The sequence below is a fragment of the Oncorhynchus clarkii genome, chromosome 33 (genome assembly GCF_045791955.1).
Source record: "Oncorhynchus clarkii lewisi isolate Uvic-CL-2024 chromosome 33, UVic_Ocla_1.0, whole genome shotgun sequence".
In the NCBI taxonomy this organism is placed as follows: Eukaryota; Metazoa; Chordata; class Actinopteri; order Salmoniformes; family Salmonidae; genus Oncorhynchus; species Oncorhynchus clarkii.
Genome location: NC_092179.1, coordinates 21,065,978 through 21,092,127, shown reverse-complemented (window position 1 = coordinate 21,092,127; position 26,150 = coordinate 21,065,978). Strand labels below are relative to the sequence as shown.

The following is a 26,150-nucleotide window of genomic DNA, read 5'->3' as shown; positions in this document are numbered from 1 at the left end:
TCTCTGTTAATGGTTTGTCCTCTGACAAATCAACTGTAAATGTCGGTGTTCCTCAAGGTTCCGTTTTAGGACCACTATTGTTTTCACTATATATATATATTTTACCTCTTGGGGATGTCATTCGAAAACATAATGTTAACTTTCACTGCTATGCGGATGACACACAGCTGTACATTTCAATGAAACATGGTGAAGCCCCAAAATTGCCTTCGCTAGAAGCATGTGTTTCAGACATAAGGAAGTGGATGGCTGCAAACTTTCTACTTTTAAACTCGGACAAAACAGAGATGCTTGTTCTAGGTCCCAAGAAACAAAGAGATCTTCTGTTGAATCTGACAATTAATCTTAATGGTTGTACAGTCGTCTCAAATAAAACTGTGAAGGACCTCGGCATTACTCTGGACCCTGATCTCTCTTTTGAAGAACATATCAAGACCATTTCAAGGACAGCTTTTTTCCATCTACGTAACATTGCCAAAATCAGAAACTTTCTGTCCAAAAATGATGCAGAAAAATTTATCCATGCTTTTGTCACTTCTAGGTTAGACTACGGCAATGCTCTACTTTCTGGCTACCCGGATAAATCACTAAATAAACTTCAGTTAGTGCTAAATACGGCTCCTAGAATCCTGACTAGAACCAAAAAAATGGATCATATTACTCCAGTGCTACCCTCCCTACACTGGCTTCCTGTCAAGGCAAGGGCTGATTTCAAGGTTTTACTGCTAACCTACAAAGCATTACATGGGCTTGCTCCTACCAATCTCTCTGATTTGGTCCTGCCGTACATACCTACACGTACGCTACGGTCACAAGACGCAGGCCTCCTAATTGTCCCTAGAATTTCTAAGCAAACAGCTGGAGGCAGGGCTTTCTCCTATAGAGCTCCATTTTTATGGAATGGTCTGCCTACCCATGTAAGAGACGCAAACTCGGTCTCAACCTTTAAGTCTTTACTGAAGACTCATCTCTTCAGTGGGTCATATGATTGAGTGTAGTCTGGCCCAGGAGTGGGAAGGTGAATGGAAAGGCTCTGGAGCAACGAACCACACTTGCTGTCTCTGCCTGGCCGGTTCCCCTCTTTCCACTGGGATTCTCTGCCTCTAACTCTATTACAGGGGCTGAGTCACTGGCTTACTGGGGCTCTTTCATACAGTCCCTGGGATGGTTGAATCCCCACAATGTTGAGTGCAGCCTTCAACTCCCCAAACCTGAAAGTCAGATGGACAACGGTTTAGTCCAATAATGCAATGCAACAAGGACATGTCATAAAAGCAGAGCACATTCTAAGAATTAGTACCCACCTGCTGTCCTTTTGCGCCGCGTTTAAAATGCTCTCCAGACCTCTCTCACATGTGTCGAAAGCAGCTTGGAAATCCCCCCGAACCATTAGCTGCTCAACAGCTGAGTCCAACAGTCCATGTGTCAGTGCAACATTTTAACTCAGCCGGGGGCTTTGACGGACAGACCCGAAGCTGAGAGTCTGAGCCATTGAGGTGGACGAGTTGCTCCTCATTTTACTGTAGGTAACTAACGTTTCTTCTCTTTAAGTTGTTTGTGCCGACAAAATGGAAATACGAATCACCGACTGTCAACCAAACATTAGTAACGTTTTTACCAACATGTGAAACGTGCCGTCAATTATGTGGTGGTAAATTTAATTGAAAAAAAACGGTGGTACCTGCCTTGTACCAATTTGTTTACATTCTGAGGCAATCTACACGCTCTTATTTTGCTTCCGCATTCGCCAACAATCATATTAGGAGATTACTCATGAACACAAGGTAGCCAATCACTTGCGTTCTTATTCATGCGTGAACCTCCAGGTGTGCTGATTTAGCTAGCCCGGCGTGCCGGAATAGTGGGGTTCCAGATTATCGTTTGGGACCTCTTTTGACATCCCCAAAAAGATGCTTGCAATTCCCCCCAAAATGAATGTTGTCAAGCAGATTTCGCTATGCGATATTCAATTATTAATTCATTCATAAATATAACCACTGAATATGATAATTGATTTGTGGTATCTCTGGAACAATGGCGCATTTGCATATGCATTTGCTTCACTGTTTTGTAAGACAAGGACAGAAAGCAATGAAGTTGAAAAACTCAAAATAACTCTATGCCATGAGCTGATTATACTGTGCAAAGTAAGGTTTGCGTGTTAAGAGACTTTCATTTACTAATTTTCTGTTGAGAGACAGATTTAGAAGGTTCTAAATATTAGACGTGATGTTTGATGTTTGAAATACTTATTTTTCATCTCTCTCAAACATCCTCACAACTTTCAGCTCAATAAACATGAAAGTAGAAAAATAAATGGCATACTTTGCCTTTCTGTACTATTCAAATCACATAATGTGATGGTGTAGAGTGGTAAAATATAGTGATACTTAGTTCCCCAGAAATGCTGACAACCATTGTCAACACATGCAATTACAACAAAACATGTCAACTGAAAATAAAGCAGCTATAATGCCTTTGTTAACTGCTGTGTTGAAAGATTTTTAACAATAGGGATCCAAGCGACGGATTAACTGAAATGGACAGCCACAGTCTCCCAAGCGTTAAGGAAAGAGAGGCCAGATACATTTTTTCACAGTTTGCTGTTTGATCCTTTACATGTGATCTCAAGCTGAAGTTTCTTTGCTCATGACAGAAATACTTCACAGTTCACACACAGGGACAAACTACATGGCCTTGGTTTTATTCATCAGGCGTATGTGCAGAGAGACAGAAATGACATGCCAATTGTTTGATGTTGCATTCAACCCCATTTCAGTGTTGACATTTTTGTCAAATTGGATGTTATTTGGTTCTGATTTGGTTCTGAATGAATTATACTGATATTTTGTGGATATTAGTGAGAACATCAACAAGGCCATCTGCTCCTATAGCATGTATAGTTTCTCTGTTGTGAAGTTGTTGTTGTAAGCGACCCCACTGTTATTTGTACAGCTGCCGCTACAAGGGGTGTTTGGGTTCTCTCCCCATGGTATTCCGTGTTTATAGCTGTGCACACAAGCAAAACTTCACACACCCCCGAAAAACTTTAGTGCATGCGCGCACACACACACGCACGCACGCGCGCGCGCACACACACACACACAGTACAATGAATGCACCATGGCTTTGACCGTCTAAACTACCTTAATTACTCATGTTGTTGAAGCTTGGGAAGACTGCTGGCTTTGTTTTCTGCTTGTGCAGGATTGGTGAGTTTCAATGGTTACTGGCTGTGCTGATTTGCAAGAGCCAATGAGGGGATAAAAAACAAGTTCAGGGGAGAGGGCCTTGTGCAAGTGTGAGGGGTATACTAGTCTACCCGTTCAGCTCATACAGCTCCACTCGGCTTGTCACCCTCCCCTGGCTTGTCTCGTCTTTCACACTCGTCCTCTACATCAAGCAATCTTCATTGGATAAATACAAGCAGTTTCAGTATAAAAAAAGGGATATGTTAATTTTATAGTTTATCCATAAAGGGAATTACTATACTTTTGAGTTCATAAAGAGAGAATACTTTTTTGTTCACTTAAAGGAACTACTTCTGTGTTTTCTTTAAACTGGAATGTGAAGGGATTTTTGCTGCTTAAACGTAATTTTTTGGTATTTGACTTATTCACTGGAACGTGTTGGTGTAAGGCTATCTAAACAAGGTGTGTGTTCACACCTTCAAGGCTGCTGAAGCATGGGCATAGATGGAATTCAGTCGAAGGAAGAGGGGGATGAGGTAAAGGAGAAGAAAGAAGATGAAGTGATCCACCTGAGGAGGACAATAGGTCTGCTTCCGGCTATCTCCTTCATCATCGGTACCGTGGTGGGCAGCGGCATCTTCATTGCACCAAAAGGGGTTCTGATGAACAGTGGTAGTGTGGGACTGTCACTGGTGGTTTGGGCACTGTGTGGGGTCCTCTCCACCTTCGGTAAGCACCAACTGTCATTTTAAAAGAGGTATTGGGTACCTATGAGAGCAAGAGGAGTATAATTGTGATGTTTGAGAGTGGCAGTTGCTAACACAATATCCATCTTGAAACATTTTTATTAGATATTCACACATCAGTCTGATTCAGTATTGTTAAAGGTCCAATGCAGCCGTTTTTATCTCAAAATTAAAACATTTCTAGGTAACAATGAAGCACCTTACTGTGATTTTTTTTCAATTAAAATGGTTAAAAGGATACAAAAATAGCTTCTTAGCAAAAAGCAATTTATCTCGCAAGAATTTTGCTTGGACTTTATGGGAAAGGTCTGAATGAGGAGCCTAATTGGAGGAGCCTAATGGGAGGGAATGTAACCCGAACGAGCTGTTATTGGCAGAGAGGTATATGATTGTTATTGGTCTATTAATTTACACTGCCCAGTGATGTAGCCAGGCAGGGCAAAACAAGCTGAAATTTCAGGCAGTCTTTTCAAACAGCTTATTCCAACCTCATAGTGTGGAAATATATATAAAACACAGGTAAATAATGCATTTGACTGCACTGCCCCTTTAATTCACAGACAGCACACAACATTCACTCCCCTAATGGAAACTTAGGCTACCTCAGAGGTGTAATCTAGTACTCACTGTATTTTTGCTGGCAGGAAACTGTGCTGGATGTATTCACTTAGTTGAATGATCTGGCCAAGGTCCACAATCCTCTGGTATTTGCACATGCGAATAAACCTTTGTACCTATAAAGTAACTTTGACTTATCTTATTTAATTAAGGTAATAACAGTTCACTGTACCGGTTATTGTCATACATGCACCACTATTATTTGTACCATTAACATAATTTAAAACATTTATTATCCTTCAAGTATATGAGTCCTTGCACAGATGTCCAAATGTTTACTATTAAACTGATTGGTTAATATACAGATGTTGGATCTTAATTTGAGCCAGTTTGCCACAGCAGGAAAATGAGCCTGTGTATTATAATTAATGACCATTTTTGTAGGGGTTGATGCATTTTTCATTAGGGAAAATCAAGTCTAAAATATAAATTTCAGTGGAAATTACAAACTTCAGAAGCCTTTTTAAACCTCAAATACACTACAAGTTTGAATTTACTGCTGTGCAGGAAAATTCTTAGGAATAAAAGTGATAAAATGAAGATCTGTACTATTCATTACGGCTGTTTATAGGGTAATAGCCTATGGCTGACCAAATTAACTGATCAAAAGGGTAGCATGGGGTGGATGTATGCCTGACCTTTCCCAGGTATTCCCCCAGTTTTTAACTTTATTATACCACAGTTATAAGCACAGCTATAACTAATGATATGCACTGAATAATTAATATATTTAAAAAAAAATATGTTTCCTGAATGCATAGAGATAGTTATACAATAGAAAATATCCCAGCCCACTGAGCAAAAACTTGTTGAGTCCACATAGTTTCCACATAATTTCAATCAGCAAATTCAATGTGGGAAAACTGACTGTATTTGAAAAAAGTAATCAACTAAGGGATTTTTATTTTTTTTTCACCCAAGGAATCCAATGACTTGGTGACATTTTTTTGTGATTTCACATTGAATTCACGTTAGTTGACAACTCAACCAAATGTAAATCAAAACTTTACGTTGAACCCTGTGCCTATGCCCTGTGGGAGATGTGTCATCTGTCTCTGCCCTTTGTCCAGGGGCCTTGTGCTATGCTGAGCTGGGAACCACCTTTACAAAGTCAGGGGGCCACTACACCTATCTGCTGGAGACATTAGGACCCTTGCCTGCGTTCCTGCGTCTCTGGGCAGAGTTTTTATTCATCAGGTCAGCAGCCTGTATCTCCGTGTCTCTGTGCATACACTCTTAGAATAGTTTAGGAGACAGTATGGTTTACTACAAGTTTTTCTAATACTTTAATACTGTACTCCATGTGGACTGTAAAGGCCAGCTGTAGCATCCTACGTGTCCCTGGCGTTCGGACGCTATGTGGTGGATCCCTTTTTCAGCCCTTGTGCTCCTCCCACAGCACTGATTAAACTGGTCAGCATCCTTGGAGTGAGTGAGTGATAAAATACAACCGATAAGACTTTGTGAATTGTTTGATTACAATGGTATACTATTTCAACAAGGTTTATCTTCCCTCTCTCCCTGTAGCATTTGTGGTGGCGATAAACTGCTGGAGTGTGACCCTGGCTTCTCGCACACAGATCACGCTGACATTCATTAAGATGTTTGCCCTGGTCTTAATTATCGTTCCTGGCATCACGGCATTAGCCAGAGGTGGGGTAGTGGTTTTGGTAGAGTAACATGATACACGATGTACACAATATACACAGGACACTAATCAATCAAACCCTGCTAACTCATTTTCCTCTCTCCCCTCCCCAGGACAGACAGAGAACTTTCAGAATGGCTTTGAGATTGATACATTAACACTGGATAAGCTACCATTGGCCTTTTATTCTGGTCTATATGCCTATGGTGGATGGTAAACAGTGCACAAGAAAATCCCATATCATACCATTGTTGTGTTATCCATAAAGAACTGTTAACTGATAAATTAACATATTTTACTTTCTTCGCAGGTTTTATCTGAATTTTGTCACAGAGGAGGTCATTAACCCAAATAGGTATTTTATATTAAAAAAACAATTGACCAATTATTTCCACACAAAAAATCAAGTAACCTCATGTCTTAGTTTGTCTGCTCTATTTTGTCAGAAACATCCCACTGGCAATCATCTTCTCCATGGTGACGGTGACTGTGTGCTACGTTCTTGTCAACGTGGCCTATTACACCATGATGACAGCAGAGGAGCTTCTTGTGTCTGACGCTGTGGCTGTGGTCAGTAATATGGCATCAGATGGTCAAAGCCAAGAGACGGAAAATAACTGCATATGAAGTGAACTGCATGTCAGTCTCATATATGCTGTCTGTTTATCGCAGACGTTTGCCAATCGTGCGCTTCACGGCTTGGCCTCTGTGATTCCTGTACTGGTAGCTGTATCCTGTCTTGGGGCACTGAACGGTGGCTTCTTTGGAGCACCCAGGTAATAATGCTGCACTCTCGTAATTCAGAAATTTACCCCTTGATGTACGCTTGGCTGGTTTTATTCACGAGACGTCTGTCTGTCCGTGGTGCAGGATGCTGTTCGTGGGCGCCAGGGAGGGACACTGGCCAGTCCTCTTCTCAATGATCCATATCCGTAGAAACACGCCTCTGCCTGCTATTCTGCTACTGGTATAGTCTCCTACTACTGCACATAGTCGTCCTTGCTAACCCTATTAGAGTCTCTTTACAGGCATCTGTATTGTGGGGATGTCCTTATTGGGTTGATGAGGTAGGTCTATGCTTTGCTTTCATGGTCCAGTTGAGATGTTTGTGTTGTCCTTCCTGCAGTATCCGTTGGTGGTAGTGATGGTGGCAAGAGGAGAGATATTCCAGCTGATCAACTTTGCCTCCTTCTCTCGGTGGCTCTTCATTGCCATGGCAACCATGGGGATGCTCATCCATCGCTCCCGCTTCCCCCTCCACCCAAGACCCTTCAAGGTTGCTATGACTACTATAATTAACTAATGTCACTTGTTTGGTACTTACTAGTTGGCGGTTTCTTGACTGTTTACCTAGTTTTATTCCTATGATCAGCTCATAATTCTATTCTATGTCTACTAGGTGCCGCTGGCCATTGCAGTCACCTTCACAGTGGTGTGCTTCTTCATCGTTGGGCTGTCTTTGTACTCAGACCCCTGGAACACAGGGGGCAGCTGTGCTCTCACCCTGTCTGGAATCCCTGTCTACTACCTGACAGTGCACCGCTCACGCCTGCCCACCCGATGGAGAAAAATATTCAGTAAGTCACATCCTTATCATGCCACTATGTCGTTGTCATCAAACTGAATTACTGATAGCAGAAATGTCAGATGAGGGTGTTGTGTGGGATAGTTATGGCTGTTGCGAGTCACTGACAGGACTGCCTCTCTATTCTCCAGACTACTGCAGTAAGCAGCTCCAGATACTGCTGGAGGTGGCTCAGCAGGAAGTTCAGACCTACTAAAGACGCCTCTTTACTCACACACTGACTGGACGGACAGACACCCATTGCTGTGCCCTCCATATTGTATATGGATGTAAATACCAAGGCATGTTAGATTTGGAAAATAATGAGCCGTTAACTCTACAACATTCACTGCTGGGAAAGTTAGTTCTGCAGAAAGAAACACTTGTTTTTGTTTACTTGAATTAATGAGATGTAATTTTACGCTTTGAATACGATAGATGTTTTGTGTGGATTATTTACATTTAAAATGACGCTCATCAGCAAATGTTGACATACTGGTATTTGGTACTCACCAGCATTGCTTGCTGTTTGGGGTTTTAGGCTGGGTTTCTGTACAGCACTTTGAGATATCAGCTGATGTACGAAGGGCTTTATAAATACATTTGATTTGAAACTCAAATAAAACAAAAAGAGAAACTGTGACATTAATTTATTCCATTTACATAGGATTCATAAAACAGACATGCTTTTCTTAAACATCCCCAAATTTACCCATGTCAGTTTCTCCCCAAACCTCCCTCTGGGGTCTGTTGTACTGGTCATGTAATAAATACTGAACCAGAATGTAAAAGTTAGTGAATATGTGGTGTTCATGCCTCTTCCAGTTTATCATACTTTTAAATGATATGGGACAAGAAACCCAGGACTGTGTGAATCTAGTCAAGTTAAGACATCTAAACCTAACCAATGTGAAAAGGAGCAGCAAAGTCAGCAGGTTTCACTGTAGTCAGCACACCCACCCAAAAAGAAAAAAGGCACTTTAAACGTTCACATTAGCTAGTTTCCAAGACACCAATACTGCAAAGATAAGAAACCAAGTCAATCACCAGCAAGCCCATGCCATGATATTAAACACTAGCAGACAGGATGCTCCTTAAACTAACCTGAATGTGTCCACCACAAGCACAGCTAACAAAGGAACTGAGAAGAACTATAAAAAGCCATACATCGTTCAGAATTTGTCATATACAAATGATGCCGTCTTCCCTTCCCATAACAAAGTAACAACTATGACCCTTTGATCAAGATAAAACCATAAACTCATGCATTAAATGTTTAAACCTTCTAGCCAAAAAACTTCCAATGACAATTCAAACATTTTTTTTATTAAAATATATTTCCCTTCTACCCAGACGGAGCAACACAGGAATAGAAGACATCACCATACTACTTTATGCTTTTACATAGTGAGTAAGAAACTACTACCACTCTTTAAAAGTTCACAAAGCAGATTGGACATTGTCATGCCTAGAATAAGTTACAAAAGTGCACTAGAATAAGTGTTGACTTGGTCAATCAAAAATGGCATCTCCTTTGGGTGTAGACAGTCCTTGTTGTTTATTACTTTCTCTCATTGGTGGTTGATCTGTACATCATGTTACGTCCTTTCAGAGGTCCAATCAAATGGAGACTCGCTCAGGCACCACATCTTATATTCTAGCATGGTAGTGTCGGTCTCACTGGATAGTTTGATGATTTATCTATGTATAAATTTACATTTTAAAGAGCAAAACATATTACAAAATGTGCAAATTAACATACATATTCTATGCAGGCTACACATCAACATACTTTTCGGTTCCCTAGAAGTTCCTTCAAGACTATCGTGGGAGGCAGTGAATTGTAATCAAAATATGGTCGCTTAATCTTGTGGCATGAAGCACAACCATGAGAGAGGAAAAAGACTGGTTAGTTTTGACAAAGGCAACCAGCGACAAAGGAAAAAAATCTAAGTTAGAAAAACTCCCACATTTACAGATTGGAAGATGTGAGCAGCTTGGGTAATGATGAGACTATGGCATCCTCATCTAGCAAAGAACTTTGAAAGGGTTGTGCTCTCTGCTCGGCAGTGGCTACTTGAGTTCAGGGATGAGCTGAGACCAGCTGATGTTCCCCATACCCAGATCATCATCCTCCAGGCCAGAGAAGCTGATATCCACCAAGATCTTGCTCAGGCTGTCGTTCATGGTGTCCAGGACCAAGCCCTCCGTAAGGGAGCGGTTAGCTGTGGAGGGACCCCCGATCTGGAGCACTCTGGAGCAGCCCTGCAGACGCTCCGGCCCCGGGGAGCAGGTGTCGGTGGGGCCAGACGCAGATGAGGAGCGTGCAGAGGTGAGCAGCTCGCGAGGGGAGTTGAACAAGGGCAGGTCCTTAAAGGGAGTGCTACTGAAGCTGAAGGGGGTGTGGTCATGGCGGTGCGGGGTGAAGTTGGGGCCGGGGGTGCGGATGGGGCTGAAGTCCAGCATGCCGCCTCTCTCCTTGCCCAGCGGGGTCACCTTCCAGGGCTCTAACAGCACAGTGGGTGGCTTGCTGGGGGTGGAGGAGGCTGGGTGGCTGCTCTTGATGGGGGTCTTGAAAGAGAACTCCCTGCAGGGGCTGTCAGGCTCCGGCCGGGGATCGAGCTCGGCGTCCTGGAAGGCGGAGCCGTCGGAGGCCAGGCCCGAGTCGAAGAAGGTGCTGTCGGGGAAGAGGAGCACGGGCTCCTCATTGGAAGGCTGGACGAGGCGCTGCTTGCGACGGGAGCTGCTGACTTCCTTCCTGGTGTTGGTCAGAACAGCCCTAGGGGCAACGGAGGTCAGGGGCACACAGACCTGCTCCTCCTTCATCTCCTCAACTGGAGGAGCATACAGCATCACTGTGGAGGCATCACTGTACGTAACCTGCCAAACACACAGTCCCAGCATATTCATTTAATAACTATAGGGAATCAAGTAACCTCCCGGCACTTCACAATAAAAAAAAAAACGTATGGTGATGGTGAGACTTTACCTTGGGAGCTATACGGACCCTCTTGCCCCCTCCTGAGGAGCTAGATTTCTGTTGGGGGGCAGAGAGGGGGAGCTGTGTGGACGAGGACAAGAAGAGTGACTGGGTGAAAGGCAGCTGGATGGGGACCAGGTAGGAGTCTGCACGAGGAAGAAGGGGCTTCATCTTCCTCTCTGAACATATGGATGGCAGAAAAAAATGTAATGAGGCAACAGCTACACATCAATAATTTCCAACTCTCAAAGGTTTGGTAATTGTCTGCTTGTTTCCCCCCACGTCTTTCCCTCACTCACCAGGGACACTGGCAGATGTTTTCTTGATGTCAGGAGCAATTCTCTTTTGTTGCTGCGGGAGACAATTGAGATGTTAACTTCTTATTCCCAACACAACTATTCTAATTGAAATGGTCCCTTTCTCTTCTCAAAGACAACATATGAAGACGGCATGAGTTAGACCTGTGTAGAAGAAGTTACTGACTATGTACGGTGGTCCTGTGATGCCTGCCTCTCTGCCTACACCTCGCATCTCCCCTGAAATTAATTGTCAGCTTAATGAGCTAAACAAGAGCAGATGGAAAGCATGTCCTGTCCTCTCTCCGACTGTCCTGTCCTCCCTGACTGACTGCCACAGATGAAAAGAAGGGTAAAACGATCTTACATGTTGTTCACAGACCTGCATGGTCCGAGACGAGATGGAAGTTGGATCAGACTCAGTCTGTGGGGGTGGACAATTGGTCAAAAGGGACAGAGTTATCATAGAGATGAGTAAATATCAGAGTTAAGACCGTTATATGCAGGGATTTGTGGAGTCCCATAGTTGTAATTGGCCAGCGACAAAATATGACTTAGAACAGAAAAGTGGGTTTCATGCTGACCTTGTAAACCTGGTCAAGAGTAAGGCAGCGATTGGCCTCTGGGCGGATGGTCCAGTAGGAGATCTTGCCATCTTGTGTTGTCTCACGGATGAACATGTCATGCAGGGAAAGATTGTGGCGGATAGAATTCTGGCAAGGAGCATAGACAATATCAAACTAAGAGGATGTGGCTTATGCCATTGGCAATTATACAAGTTTTTGTTGGGTGCTTAAGGGGTATTCTTCTGCTTCTATTGTAACACGATCTTGTCCTCAACTACTACAGTGACACCAATAAAATCTATCTGTGACCAAGGGTTTATTGTGGATGTTTACCTTCCAGCCTGGCTTGGCCACCTTTCTGAAATATGGAAAGTGATCCTCAATCCAAGTGTAGATCTCTTTCAATGTCATCCTCCTGCTCTTCTTACTGTTGATGGCAAACTGAATCATTGCCATGTACGAGTAGGGTGGTCTCTCTGACAAGGGGTCTTTTACAACCATGTGTGCTTCCATTCGCTCACTTTGTGACTGTGTGCAAAACAGAACAAGAGAGAGGTTGGCTTTGTTTGGCCTATTTAGATACTACTCTTTGAAGACTCAACAAATGCAGCAAGCACACAGAACTAATATCACACTTAAGTGCAACACTCTTGATAAACATATAACACGTTGCTGGTGACACCCTCCTTGAGCATCACTGTTTACATATGTCCATTGACAATCACACCGAGAAGCTAAAAGAGGAGCCAAACCTGGAGAATCTGTTGGCAAGTGTCATGATTCTCTTTGTTGGCAGCTTTCTTAGCAGGATCTGGTTCAAGACCGTCTGTATTCATCCTCCCAAGCCACTGGATGTTAGTAAGGCTGTCATCTAGAGGACTGCAATCAAGGTCCCTATTCACTGTGAAATAATAAAAACTGTGCGCATCAACAATGTTCATCAAACAGTTAAAAAACACCTGAAAAGTGGAGGGTAATTTAACCCAAAATCATGAAAGAAAATAAACATACATGGTTTAATTGTAGTCAAAGTCCTAGTATCCTTTAGGCAGTCCATTGTTGTTGCCTTCCTTAGCTGTGTGACAAGAGCCATGCTACCCCTACCAGAGCTGCATCCTCTCATATAGCTAGGTTGACAGAAAGAATCTGCACCATCGTCGATACAGCCGCCACCACTTAGAAGGATGAATTTGTTTGGTCCTTGAGAGCCACACTCCTTCCCCTTGGCAGTGAGGGCCCCAATTACACTCTGAAGGTCTGCAGTTTTGGGGATGACAACCACTTGTGTGCCAGGCATAGTGGGATGGTCCATGATGCGGATGCCATCAGGAAAGCACTGGCCACCTGAGGGTTTGGATGTGGATGGTTCCTTGTGTCGTAGTCCATCCGGCTCCTCAATTGAGCCATCAAGTGTTGGTTCATTTAGCTGGAAAGGAAGCTTCCTCCTCCTAAGGATCAGGGGCCTTCTTGGGCTCTGTTTCATTTTGCTCAGATTACAGAGGCTGGCCCTTTGACTTCACTTGATGTCTGAAGAGATAACAGGTAACGTTAAAGTCACAACAACATTTCCCATGGGGCAGAAAAAGCTGGTTAGATTAGAGCTAGTTAGCTATAATGGTTAAATGATAGAGAAACTGATCTGATGATGAATCAGGTGCTGACAACTTTTTACCTGAGTTGATATGCTGCAACTAAGCAAGCAAGACTGTCGATGCAAAAGCTGTTAGTTCAAAAATAATATCCAAGGTTCTTTTGATGGTTAAATTAAAGTAGCGTTAGCTAGCTTGCGTAACCTGGTAACAACGCCGAATTATATGTATTTCGAAAATGGATCACATCATGAACTTATGTTTCCCATATTTGCGCTGACGTTACTCTAGTAACTTGCTAATTTAACTATACTAAAATATGTTGGATTGTTTCAATTAAAAATAAAGCAGCCAGCTAATGGTTACTATAGCTAGCTAGCTAACGATTTTAGAATAGAAATACCAGTCTTTCAAATATCAGCTATGGTTATGACGCAGTCTTCTAGAACATGATGGTGTTAGCTAAATTAGATAGTTGCTAATCCACGGGTTTATAGTTAGCTAGCTAACATACAAAGGTAGAAAAATATTCCCCAAACTAACGTAAACTAGTAGTTAGCTAGCTAGCGGTAGTAGTTAGCGCGTTTAGTTTGCCAGCTAACTTTAATCCAGTTAATTAGCCAGCTAACTAGCAAATTTAACCATGTTAAAAATAACAAACCTTCATATTATGGTGAAGCGCTTTTGTTCTGGGTTACTTGACTCCTTAATTAAACAATGACAATCGAAAATGAAAGTTGATAGGTAGGTTTTAGATCTCTACCTCCTTTCATTCAGTGTGAAAGGGAGTTTGAATTTTGGCGCAGTATTTGCGATTCCGGTCATGTGGTCTTTGCATATCCAATGGGCTGAACCCAGTGGATGTGAAAACCAATCAGCGTTAGCCATTATGTTAACCACAAGACATGGAGGACAGCGGAGCAAATGCCAAATCTGTGTCCTTTCTGATTCTGACATTATTTATTCAAAACATTGATAACTAGCTACTTCTGACATGCAGTATACACCCAGGTACGTCGTGTGATATACGAAGGCGTACTGTGTTCATGGAAGGGTACTTCACTCTTATTTTTGTTGTTGTAACTAACTAGCTACTTAACCCAAAGCAAGCAATAGCGTAATAACGTTTCTTATATACCACATCTGTTCCACACTGCATTACTTTGATACGTCACCTTATATTTCACCTTCTTTTCATCCCATCAGCTCCTCAGCCATGATCTCTGATGCCCCGTAAAACAAGAAAGACATCTTTGCCAAACTCACAGAAGCCGTCGCTGTTGATTTTTGATCCACCACTTGATGACGCCAGATACCTCAACGTGCCTCAAGTGAGAGGCGTACTCAATCCCAAGTCATTTCTGGTTGAGGAGCAGCGACAGAGCAGCTGCACAGCCTGTAGTTCTTGGGTAATCACAGTTTAGGATAACTGATCATGTGTATGATGATAATCAATCATGTTTTTTATGTAATTATTTACTATCTTCTGAATGTTGTCCGTTCAAACCATAGACTATAAATAATGTATAACTAACATGTTCAAAGAAAAAAGTTGTATTTGCAAGTTCCAAGCCTTATCTTTTCAGAGAAGGTCAACAGTCCAATCTCTCCTTGCAAGCGCATAAGGTCGGTTCTCTAAGTACAGAGTACCTAAGTAATCAAGATGAAACGTAGACACCAACACCGATAACTTCTCTCAGGAAAGGGACAGCTGAGAGGAGACGGTTGTCAGAGGTAACACTGGAAGATGCAGCATCAACCTCTAGCAGATGTGTGGGGGTTCTTAGAACGTCAGCTGCCATTGTTGCCAGACATGGCAAGAGCCCAGCGTCATGCTCTGCTCGGACTCCTGCCTCAGCAACACACCACACCCCTGGCACGGACAATGTCTTGTCCACACCTGATGTAGAGACTCCAGAATTACACCATGATGGCAGTTCTTTCTTCGCCTCCTGTTGCCGATGACCCCGCCACACACCGTGACTTCAGAGATTTTAGCAACAGACACCCCAGAGAGGGACTATGGAGTCAAGGTTACATGGAGGAGGAGGAAAGGGCTGATGAGGTTGCTGAGGGACCGAGGTTATCTTTCAAGTGCAGAGGCACTGATTAGCATCTAATCAATATAACTGTAAATATTGACATTTTATCATCATGTTCTGCAATTAACACTGAATTGTAGTTAACACCACATGAATACATTAGTCCACTGATTGAAAGTGATATGTTGCAATGACTATAATATTATCGAGTCCACTCAATTGTTTTGCTACTCGGGATATTATCGAGTCCACTCAATTGTTTTGCTGCTTGAGATAACTTGGCATGTTGTCCATGTGCAGTTGGTAGTTCAGCCCATTATGGATGTGGCTCTGTCTAGGTTCTTGTTTTCTTTGTACCCTGGGTCCACATTAAATCTTTTTTTTTTTATTGGTTGTTTTTCAATTTAACATAAATACATAATGAATTTCTGTGGTGTGAGTGTTACAACACTAGCTAGTAACTTGGGTATAAGTAGAGGGGTCTATTTACTAGCTACATGCAGAAGCAAAGAAACCTGTCCAATCACTCAGCCTATATAACTTGCCATCCAATATTATTGTCAGTGTTGCCAACTTAGTGACTTTGTTGCTATATTTGGCGAGTATTCAGACCCCTCTATCGTCACATTTTCAAAATGTCTACTAGCGACAAATCTAGCGACTTTCTGGTGTTATTGGAGACTTTTGGAGGCTAACGTGAAAGCACGTATCGTTCTTACTCTTCTCAACGGGCAGCGTGGGCCCCACCCAGTCCCAAAGCACTCACAGGCGGCCCAGTCCTCGCGCAGCAGTCCCTCCCAGCTGCAGTCAGAGCAGGAGATGTTCACCCCTCCCCGACCAGACTGCAAATGGATTGCGCATGCGGGAAGCTGCCACTGGCTGATCCTGCCCTGGCTTACATTCAGGGCGGGATGCAAATGTAAAATGTTCTTTGTCTAAAATAAATCACTGCACAAAAATAAATCACTGCATTTGACTCACACTGCCTCAGTCACTTACTCACCTTGTCCACTGTGTATGTGCCTCTCTGTGACATAAGCTAAACATCTAGCTGGCTAGCTCATCATGTCTGAGTCTAAACTGTTCACTCAAAAATACAGAAAGGAGTGGTAATTAAAACCTGAATTCAAAGGTTGGTACAAGCCGTTTATTAGAGATGATACACGGGCATACTGGCTGTATTGTATGGCTGATTTCTACGCCAAACTTAGTGATGTAAAAAACACATGACAACTCAAAAACATACTCAAAAGGCAAAGCCTTATAACAGTTCCACTCAAAACAAGCTGCCATTTATGATTTAAAAAATTGACTCTGCAAAAAAGGCTGAAGCCACTATGGCATTAGCTATCGCTGAACACTGTTCCATGCTGGCATGTGATCACATTGGAGAAGCATGTAGAGCTGCTTTCTCAGACTCCGCTGCTGCTATCCACTTCAAAATGCACAGGACAAAGTGCACAGAAATGATTAACGGTGTTCTAGCACCATACTTTCTGAAAAAGTTGGTCACAGATGTGGGTGACCTGCGTTTCAGCCTCCTCCTCGATGAGTACATGGATGCAAGTGTTTCTACGTACCTGGGGGTTGTGATAAAGTACTTTAGTGACACCAAGCAGACAACTGTATCAACATTTCTGGGGCTTGTTGAGTTGGAGGGAGGAGATGCTAAATCTATAGCCCGTGCTGTTGTGGCTTTCCTCTAAGTGTTTTCTTAAAAAAGAGAAACTCCTGGGGATAGGAACTGACAATGCCTCTGTTCTGACAGGGATTAACAATGGGGTCCATAAAGAGCTGAAGGAGGAGTATGGCCTCAAATATCTGGTTCTTATTCGCTGTGTGTGCCACTCTGCAGCTTGCTGTAAGTCCTGCTTCCAATAACACCATCCCCGTAGTGTGGAGTACTTGGTACGAGAGACTTATAACTGGTTTTCAGTGTCTCCAAAGCGCAGGGAGGCCTACAAGGCCATATATGAGACCATCAACTGTGGGGGAGAAACCTTTACAGATAACCAAGGTGTGTGCCACATGTTGTCTCTCCATTGAACCCACGGTTTCACGCATTTTGGACCAGTGGGAGGAGATTAGGCTGCATTTCACAGTCACCAAGTCCAGTGAACACTGCTACATGGCTGAGGTTTTCTACTCTATGTACAGTGATCCTCAAAGAGGAGAGCAAGTAGATCATCTTAAGCTACTTGACCACTTGGTTCACCTGATCAAGTCTGTGAGTAGCAGGGTGCTGAATCCACTGGCAAATGTTGATGTACTCAAAGGGCCAATAGATGGATACATCCGTCCCAAACCGTACCTTGGTTACCTTTTTGAGTCAAAGGCAGCTGAGTTCCACCTTGCACCTGAGGATAAAAACAATGTCAGAAAGCGATGTGTAGCCTTCACCATCTCCCTCATTAATGAGTTGAGGGTGAGACTGCCGGACAACATCGAAGCATTGCAGTACATGTCAGTTTTCAATGTGGAGGAAACTATAAAGCACAATAAGAGCCCTGGAGAAAGAAAAAAATAGCCAAGGTCCTTGGCGACTCAAATGCGGAGATAGACAAGATTGTCCAGCAATGGCATGCCATCCATCTTAGTAAATGGAATGAGACAAAAAACACACTGGGCTTCTGGAGTGAGATTTGGAAGTTCAGGGATGCAGCTGATATCAACCCGTTTCAAGAATTTGCCATGGCTGCTGTGTCTGTGTTGTCCTTGCCAAACTCGAATGCTGAAGTCGAGAGTGTATTCAGCCAGATAAGTGTGGTAAAAAGCGAACTTAGAAATCGGATGTCCTTGCAGACCCTTAACTCCATCCTGTACATTCGATATGGACTGAAGCTGTCTGGTGAGGCTTGCTATGAGCACCAGCTGCCTGATAATGTTTTGCAGCTTTTTGGCACATCAGCTGCTTACTCATTTAAGTCAGCTCCCTCAGTTGCTGAACCTGCCATAGAGAGCCCTGACCAAAATGACGGTGACCCACTCTTTCTGTGAGCCAGCACAGCCTGTGTGTGTGTGGAGGGGGGTCTGGAAAAAAAAAACTATTAACCTGAATTTTTCTATTGTCTCTTTTTGGTCCATTTAGATTGATAATGTAGATTGTATACAAAAAAATGTAAAAAATGTTATGGTTAAAAATGTTCATGTTTTACTGTGACTTGTTGTAGCCTCCTAAGTGGACCCTAAGGTTAAAAACCAAATCAAATTAAGAAAACTAAACAAAACAAACAAAAAAATTAAATAAACTACTAAGTAACTCCGCCAGTGTCTATTTTGGGTCACTTTTGCCGGTCCCAAGTCCAGATAAAGGAGGAGGGTTGGAATTGTGACATAAAAAAAACTATAATATTTTTTTTTTCTTTTTCTACCCCCTTTTTCTCCCCAATTTCGTGGTATCCAATTGTTAGTAGTTACTGTCTTGTCTCATCACTACAACTCCCGTACGGGCTCGGGAGAGACGAAGGTCGAGAGCCATGCGTCCTCCGAAACACAACCCAACCGCACTGCTTCTTAGAAAGTTAATTTGTAGTTCTAAACATATTTGGGGTGTTTTTTTACTAACCTTTTGTCTCTCCCACGACTTTATTCCTCTCTCCTACAGCATCCATCACATTTACATGCACATGGCCAATTATGCAAATTAGGCGATGGCGTCATTTAGCGACTTCTAGGACACTAGCCAATAGCTACTTTCCTTACTGAGGAGTTGGCAACACTGTGTTGTAGTCATGTGCGGTAACTAGGGCTGTGGGGAACAATTTTCCAAGCGTGTCAAGGAAAGCTGTCTGCTGCACCAGAAGGCCACCACCAGCTGGGATCCATAGCAACCGTGGATAAACATGAGTTACTACAGCATAAGGTAAGTTTAAAAAAAATAATAATATATATATAGATAGTTCTTATATAGATAGTTCTTATAGTTCTTTGCCCATGATATTATGTAGACATGCGGTGACCAAATTTGATGGGCGAAGTGTGTCTGGTGGGTGGTGCGCGAGACTGGTCTGTCACTTAACTTTTTCAGAAAGCACTGCTGCTCGAGAAGACTGATGCTAGTTTGGCTAATGTTAGGCTAGCTAGCTAACGTTTCTTGCTTGCCTGAAGATAGCGTGCTCGGTGAAGAGACTAGAACAAGAGGCTGAGTGGTAAATCAATCATGGAAGATAATACCAAGCACAAACTAAAATACATATTTTTCACAACTTTAAATGTAGCTAACTATTCTATCTTTCTTGTCAGGAATCAAGCAGAGTTAAACGCTTATTTTTAACGATTTGGGCATCGTTTTATCACGAAAAGGAAGCATGAGCTCGTCAGTGAATTGTAGCTAGGAAAACTCCATCGATTGTTAGCTAGCTAACGTTAGCGTGCCTGTTAACGGTTTAAGCAGAAAGCACACAATTATTCATGGTTTGCTCGTAAACTTTTTGATTCATGTTTTGTAACAGTAATGTGTTTGAAAATGAGAAAGTATTTTTAAAATGTTAACTTGTTAGCTAGCTACAACGTTCCATCTGAAAAATGTCAAAATTGTATGAACGTGCATGTTGACAACGGAGCTATAACGACGTTATAAACATCTGTCAAGGCTCAAGTCTTGAATATGTTGGGTTGCTAACGTTACATTATTGCGTCACGAAAGCCATCAGATGTGGAATATATTACACTCGATTTCTCGAGTTACTGTGGCTTTGTCATAGGAGCTTGCGCCATTGTCCTTGGAGACGGCACCGCAGAAATGTGGGTACTATAGCAGCTTGCTAAAAAATACAGTATAGGGCCTATGAGGGGGGCAATCTTGGCAACATCACTCGGCACGGTCACCACCAAAGAAGTCTCCCGAAACGGAAGAAGTGACAGGATGAACAACATCAACAAAAGCAGGTGAATCAAGCTAATGTCATAGCATAATGATTGTATGGCTCTGTGGCCAACATGGGGACAATCGGATGTTGAATGGATGGTTCAGTTCGTGGTTAATGATGTGATAGTTATGTGAAATGCTACATGGAGGCAATAGACAAATTACAATATGTCAGTCAGAGTAGGATTATTATTTAACACTACCTGAACCCTTCTGCATAACATAATCAGCTGTCATAAACACAGTCATGACAACTTGTCATTAAAATGATAATTGACTTTATACTGTTTATGACCCTGCTTTTTGCAACTTAATTTCACCCTGAGAAGTTGAGTGTCATTTAGGGATTCTTAATGCTTATTTCACAAGCAAACATTTTCCTTATGATGTGCATTTCTGGTCAAAATAATGACACTCCTCCCCCATATTATTGTGGATTGGAATGTAGTATGGCTGAATGTTATGTGACTATCTGGAGGCAATAGAGAATTCCACAGTCTTTGGTTTTTAAAGAGTGCCCACAAATGTTGCAATACCATTGCACCCACAACAAACAATATTATTGGCTATTCCCTTTGTGACATTAATGCACACTGTGGAAAAGGGCTCAGGACAATTAATAGGCAAACATGTTGACACAAGAACTATGCAATCTGGTTTCCGAGCTGGTCATGGGTGCACCTCAGTCACGCTCATGGTCCTAAACGATATCATAACCGCCATTGATAAAAGACAGTACTGTGTAGCCGTCTTCATCATCCTGGCCAAGGCTTTTGACTCTTGTCAATCACCGCATTCTTATGGCAGACTCAATAGCCTTGGCTTCTCAAATGACTGCCTCGTCTGGTTCACCAACTACTTCTCAGAGTTCAGTGTATGAAATCGGAGGGCCTGTTGTCCGGACCTCTGGCAGTCTCTATGGGGGTGCCACAGGGTTCAATTCTCGGGCCGATTCTTTTCTCTGTATATATCAATGATGTCGCTCTTGCTGCTGGTGATTTTCTGATCCACCTCTATGCAGACGACACCATTCTGTATACATCTGGCCCTTTTTAGTTTATTAATTTGACCATTTAAAAAAACAAGCACATATAAAACTTAAAAGCCTTACATGCACATGAATAAAATCATTGAGGATAACACACAATAAAGTCTGGGACTTATTTCCATTGTGGTCCTCTTGAGACAAGATGGCTAGACAAGATCAAACACAGTATGTCAGTGAAATAATAAAACAAAAACATAGAAGAAGAACACCTATCTCATCATTCCAGTTACATCATAGGGGTTATTCATATGGGCACAGAAGACATCAAACATATTTTTACTTTCTTTTTAAAGCTGTCCAGAGAGGACTTTGTTTTTATAGACAGAGGCAACTCATTCCATTCTGAGGCTCCAGTATATAAGAAAGTACCTTTCCCAGCATTACTCCTGAACCTGTATAAGCGCACATCAGCAACACCTGATCTGGTGCTGTGATTGTGTGCATCCCTAACACGAGGAATGTAATCACTTAGATATCTGGGTGCAGGACCATAAATACTCCTGTAAACCAAACCTAGTCTAATCTGGGACACCCTAGCCTCAACAGGCAGCCAGTTTAGTTCCTGAAAGCAGCTCCTGCCTATGTGAGTACGTGGACTCACCTTCAATACTACCATGATCAGCTTATTCTGGGCTATCTGGAGCTTCCCCTTCATACGTTTAGATAAGCCCCCAAACCAGGAAGTACTAGCATGGTCGAAATGGCATTGAAGGAGGGCAATAGAGTCCTTATCAAACAGCTTGGACTTTCTAGCCAAAAACTTAGTCCTGGCATTAACCTTCCCTAGCACCTTATTGGCCATGCTCACACCTCCCAAGCTTCCATCAAGGATACATCCCAAGTAGCTAACAGAGTTTTTAGTAGTCAGCACCTCACTCCCTAAATCCACTCTGATTTCAGACGACCTACACAATTTAGGTCTGGATCCCAAAATAATTGCTTCAGTATTCCCTAAGTGCAGCTTATTATCTCCAAGCCATTTGCTAATGTTAGTAAGCTCTGTGCTAAGTATGCTCTCCAACATAGTTTTACTTTTTTATGAGACACCAGAAGTGTAGAGTCATCCGCATAAAGAAAAAGACGGCAAGAACAAGCATCTTTCGTATCGTTAATATACAATAAAAACAGCAGAGGCCCAAGCACGCTCCCCTGCGGAATGCCACAACTCATTGGTTTTGCCTGAGACAGTGAACCATTAACCTCTACTACTTGCTCCCTTCCTGATAAATAGGACTTTACCCAGCCTAGAGGGATACTGCTTAACCCCAGTGCCTCCAGTTTGGAGATTAGGAGACAAATCAAATCAAATGTATTTATATAGCCCTTCGTACATCAGCTGATATCTCAAAGTGCTGTACAGAAACCCAGCCTAAAACCCCAAACAGCAAGCAATGCAGGTGTAGAAGCACGGTGGCTAGGAAAAACTCCCTAGAAAGGCCAAAACCTAGGAAGAAACCTAGAGAGGAACCAGGCTATGTGGGGTGGCCAGTCCTCTTCTGGCTGTGCCGGGTGGAGATTATAACAGAACATGGCCAAGATGTTCAAATGTTCATAAATGACCAGCATGGTCGAATAATAGTAAGGCAGAACAATTGAAACTGGAGCAGCAGCATGGTCAGGTGGACTGGGGACAGCAAGGAGTCATCATGTCAGGTAGTCCTGGGGCATGGTCCTAGGGCTCAGGTCCTCCGAGAGAGAGAAAGAAAGAGAGAAGGAGAGAATTAGAGAACGCACACTTAGATTCACACAGGACACCGAATAGGACAGGAGAAGTACTCCAGATATAACAAACTGACCCTAGCCCCCCCGACACATAAACTACTGCAGCATAAATACTGGAGGCTGAGACAGGAGGGGTCAGGAGACACTGTGGCCCCATCTGAGGACACCCCCGGACAGGGCCAAACAGGAAGGATATAACCCCACCCACTTTGCCAAAGCACAGCCCCCACACCACTAGAGGGATATCTTCAACCACCAACTTACCATCCTGAGACAAGGCTGAGTATAGCCCACAAAGACCTGCCACGGCACAACCCAAGGGGGGGGGGGGGCAACCCACACAGGATGACCACATCAGTGAATCAACCCACTCAGGTGACGCACCCCCTCCAGGGACGGCATGAGAGAGCCCCAGTAAGCCAGTGACTCAGCCCCTGTAATAGGGTTAGAGGCAGAGAATCCCAGTGGAAAGAGGGGAACCGGCCAGGCAGAGACAGCAAGGGCGGTTCGTTGCTCCAGAGCCTTTCCGTTCACCTTCCCACTCCTGGGCCAGACTACACTCAATCATATGACCCACTGAAGAGATGAGTCTTCAGTAAAGACTTAAAGTTTGAGACCGAGTTTGCGTCTCTGACATGGGTAGGCAGACCGTTCCATAAAAATTGAGCTCTATAGGAGAAAGCCCTGCCTCCAGCTGTTTGCTCAGAAATTCTAGGAACAATTAGGAGGCCTGCGTCTTGTGACCGTAGCGTACGTGTAGGTATGTACGGCAGGACCAAATCAGAGAGATAGGTAGGAGCAAGCCCATGTAATGCTTTGTAGGTTAGCAGTAAAACCTTGAAATCAGCCCTTGCTTTGACAGGAAGCCAGTGTAGAGAGGCAAGCACTGGAGTAATATGATCAAATGTTTTGGTTCTAGTCAGGATTCTAGCAGCCGTATTTAGCACTAACTGAAGTTTATTTAGTGCTTTATCCGGGTAGCCGGAAAGTAGAGCATTGCAGTAGTCTAACCTAGAAGTGACAAAAGCATGGATTAACTACAAAATAATGTTGTTGACTCGTCCTATACTTGTATTTGTGGCCAAAGCATAAATTACAGCCACATCGACATTTTCCCACCGGGGGCAGAAAAAGATGGTTAACTATAATGGCTAAATGATAGTTATACTGTTGAGCTGATGACGAATCAGGTGCTGACAACTTTCTACCCGAGTTGATGGTTCTTTTGATGAGCAAATTAAAGTAGTGTTAGCTAGCTAGCGTAACCTGTTAACACCAAATTAAATTTCTATCATGATCTGATGTTTTCCATATTTATGCTGACTTTACTCTAGTAACTTGCTAATCCTTTCCTACAATTCTACACATTTTGCCATGGGACTGAGGGAAAATGTGCAGTTTTAAAGTAACTTTCCCGTGAAAATCTCACTTTTAAAATTTAATATTCTGTTATATACTATTCTCATATTGAAATAATGTTGTTGACTCATCCTATACTCGTATTTGTGGCCAAAGCATAAATTGGAGTTTGCTATTTCCTCGTGGAGTATGATGTAATACTCCTAAAGAGGTTGAGCTGGCCAATCAGCGGTCTACTCGTATTACATTTTTTTAATGACCGGTATATGCCAACGCCATTCTGTTATTGGGGTACACCTAAACCATTCCAACACAGAAAAGCTGCTGTGCATACTTAATTACATTTTTTTGGAAGGAAAACTATTTTACTCATATTGTAATTCATTATAGGTCATATTAATCTGGAAACACTGGACAGCTACCTTTACGCAACTTTCATGCAATTCTACACATTTTGCCATGGCTTATGCCAATTAATTAGGGTCAATATCAAGTTTTCATAACAATCGAAAATCTGTATTTTTGGACACCGATTTTTTTTTACTCCTTTATTTAATCTTTATTTAACAAGGCAAGTCAGTTAAGAACACATTCTTATTTTCAATTACGGCCTAGGAACGGTGGGTTAACTGCCTCGTTCAGGGGCAGAATGACAGATTTTCACCTTGTCAGCTCGGGGATTCAATATTGCAACCTTACAGTTAACTAGTCCAATGCTCTAACCACCTGCCTCTCGTTGCACTCCACGAGGAGACTGCCTGTTACGCGAATGCAGTAAGCCAAGGTAAGTTGCTAGTTAGCATTAAACTTATATTATAAAAAACAACCAATCAATCATAATCACTAGTTAACTACACATGGTTGATGATATTACTAGTTTATCTAGCGTGTCCTGCGTTGCATTTAATCGATGCGGTGCGTATCGTTGCTCCAATGTGTACCTAACCATGAACATCAATAACTTTCTTAAAATCAATACACAGAAGTATATATTTTTAAACCTGCATATTTAGCTAAAATAAATCCAGGTTAGCAGGCAATATTAACCAGGTGAAATTGTGTCACTTCTCTTGCGTTCATTGCACGCAGAGTCAGTGTATATGCAACAGTTTGGGCCACCCAATTTGCCAGAATTTTATGTAATTAGGACATAACATTGAAGGTTGTGCAATGTAACAGGAATATTTAGACTAATGGATGCCACCCGTTAGATAAAATACGGAACTGTTCCGTATTTCACTGAAAGAAAAAACGTCTTGTTTTCACAATGATAGTTTCCGGATTCGACCATATAAATGACCTAAGGCTCGTATTTCTATGTTATTATGTTATAACTAAGTCTATGATTTGATAGAGCAGTCTGACTGAGCGGTGGTAGGCACCAGCAGGCTCGTAAGCATTCATTCAAACAGCACTTTCATGCGTTTTGCCAGAAGCTCTTCGTTGTGCGTCAAGCATTGCGCTGTTTATGACTTCAAGCCTAACTCCCGAGATTAGGCTGGTGTAACTGATGTGAAAGGGCTAGCTAGTTAGCGGGGTGCGCGCTAATAGCGTTTCAAACGTCACTCGCTCTGAGACTTGGAGTGGTTGTTCCCCTTGCTCTGCATGGGTAACGCTGTTTCGAGGTTGTCTGTTGTCGTTGTGTTCCTGGTTCGAGCCCAGGGAAGAGTGAGGAGAGGGACGGAAGCTATACTGTTACACTGGCAATACTAAAGTGCCTGTAAGAACATCAAATAGTCAAAGGTTAATGAAATACAAATGGTATAGAGAGAAATAGTCCTATAATTCCTATAATAACTACAACCTAAAACTTCTTACCTGGGAATATTGAAGACTCATGTTAAAATGAACCACCAGCTTTCATATGTTCTCATGTTCTGAGCAAGGAACTTAAACGTTAGCTTTCTTACATGG

At 42.6% G+C, this 26,150-nt stretch overlaps 3 protein-coding genes and 1 pseudogene across 4 annotated transcripts in view; 3 read left to right on the top strand and 1 right to left on the bottom strand.

Moving 5' to 3' along the window:
• Positions 1 to 3,343: 3,343 nt before the first annotated feature.
• On the top strand, positions 3,344 to 8,567 carry LOC139393088 (cystine/glutamate transporter-like). Its single transcript, XM_071141435.1, has 12 exons — positions 3,344 to 3,920; positions 5,626 to 5,752; positions 5,872 to 5,987; positions 6,083 to 6,208; positions 6,317 to 6,416; positions 6,514 to 6,558; positions 6,650 to 6,773; positions 6,876 to 6,979; positions 7,074 to 7,170; positions 7,330 to 7,479; positions 7,603 to 7,780; positions 7,920 to 8,567. Exons 1-12 carry the CDS (start codon positions 3,686 to 3,688, stop codon positions 7,982 to 7,984), a joined length of 1,467 nt encoding a protein of 488 aa, XP_070997536.1. The 5' UTR covers positions 3,344 to 3,685; the 3' UTR covers positions 7,985 to 8,567.
• A 179-nt stretch (positions 8,568 to 8,746) lies between these two features.
• On the bottom strand, positions 8,747 to 13,976 carry LOC139393087 (forkhead box protein M1-like). Its single transcript, XM_071141434.1, has 9 exons — positions 13,860 to 13,976; positions 12,621 to 13,136; positions 12,362 to 12,510; positions 11,943 to 12,137; positions 11,628 to 11,756; positions 11,411 to 11,467; positions 11,047 to 11,098; positions 10,757 to 10,926; positions 8,747 to 10,647 (listed from the first exon to the last, which is right to left on the bottom strand). Exons 2-9 carry the CDS (start codon positions 13,090 to 13,092, stop codon positions 9,841 to 9,843), a joined length of 2,031 nt encoding a protein of 676 aa, XP_070997535.1. The 5' UTR covers positions 13,093 to 13,136; positions 13,860 to 13,976; the 3' UTR covers positions 8,747 to 9,840.
• Positions 13,977 to 14,500: 524 nt separating this feature from the next.
• LOC139392940 (RAD9, HUS1, RAD1-interacting nuclear orphan protein 1-like) lies at positions 14,501 to 15,710 on the top strand (annotated as a pseudogene).
• A 3,250-nt stretch (positions 15,711 to 18,960) lies between these two features.
• LOC139393124 (TUB like protein 3) overlaps positions 18,961 to 26,150 on the top strand; it is a 40,348-nt gene continuing 33,158 nt past the window's right edge. The window contains exon 1 of one of the 2 annotated variants that reach the window (XM_071141491.1): positions 18,961 to 19,102. In XM_071141491.1, coding sequence (XP_070997592.1) covers positions 19,083 to 19,102 — 20 coding nt within the window. In that variant the 5' untranslated portion in view covers positions 18,961 to 19,082. Of the gene's footprint in view, positions 19,103 to 19,971; positions 20,128 to 26,150 lie in introns of those variants that run through there. The other variant, XM_071141490.1, reaches the window with a different exon arrangement.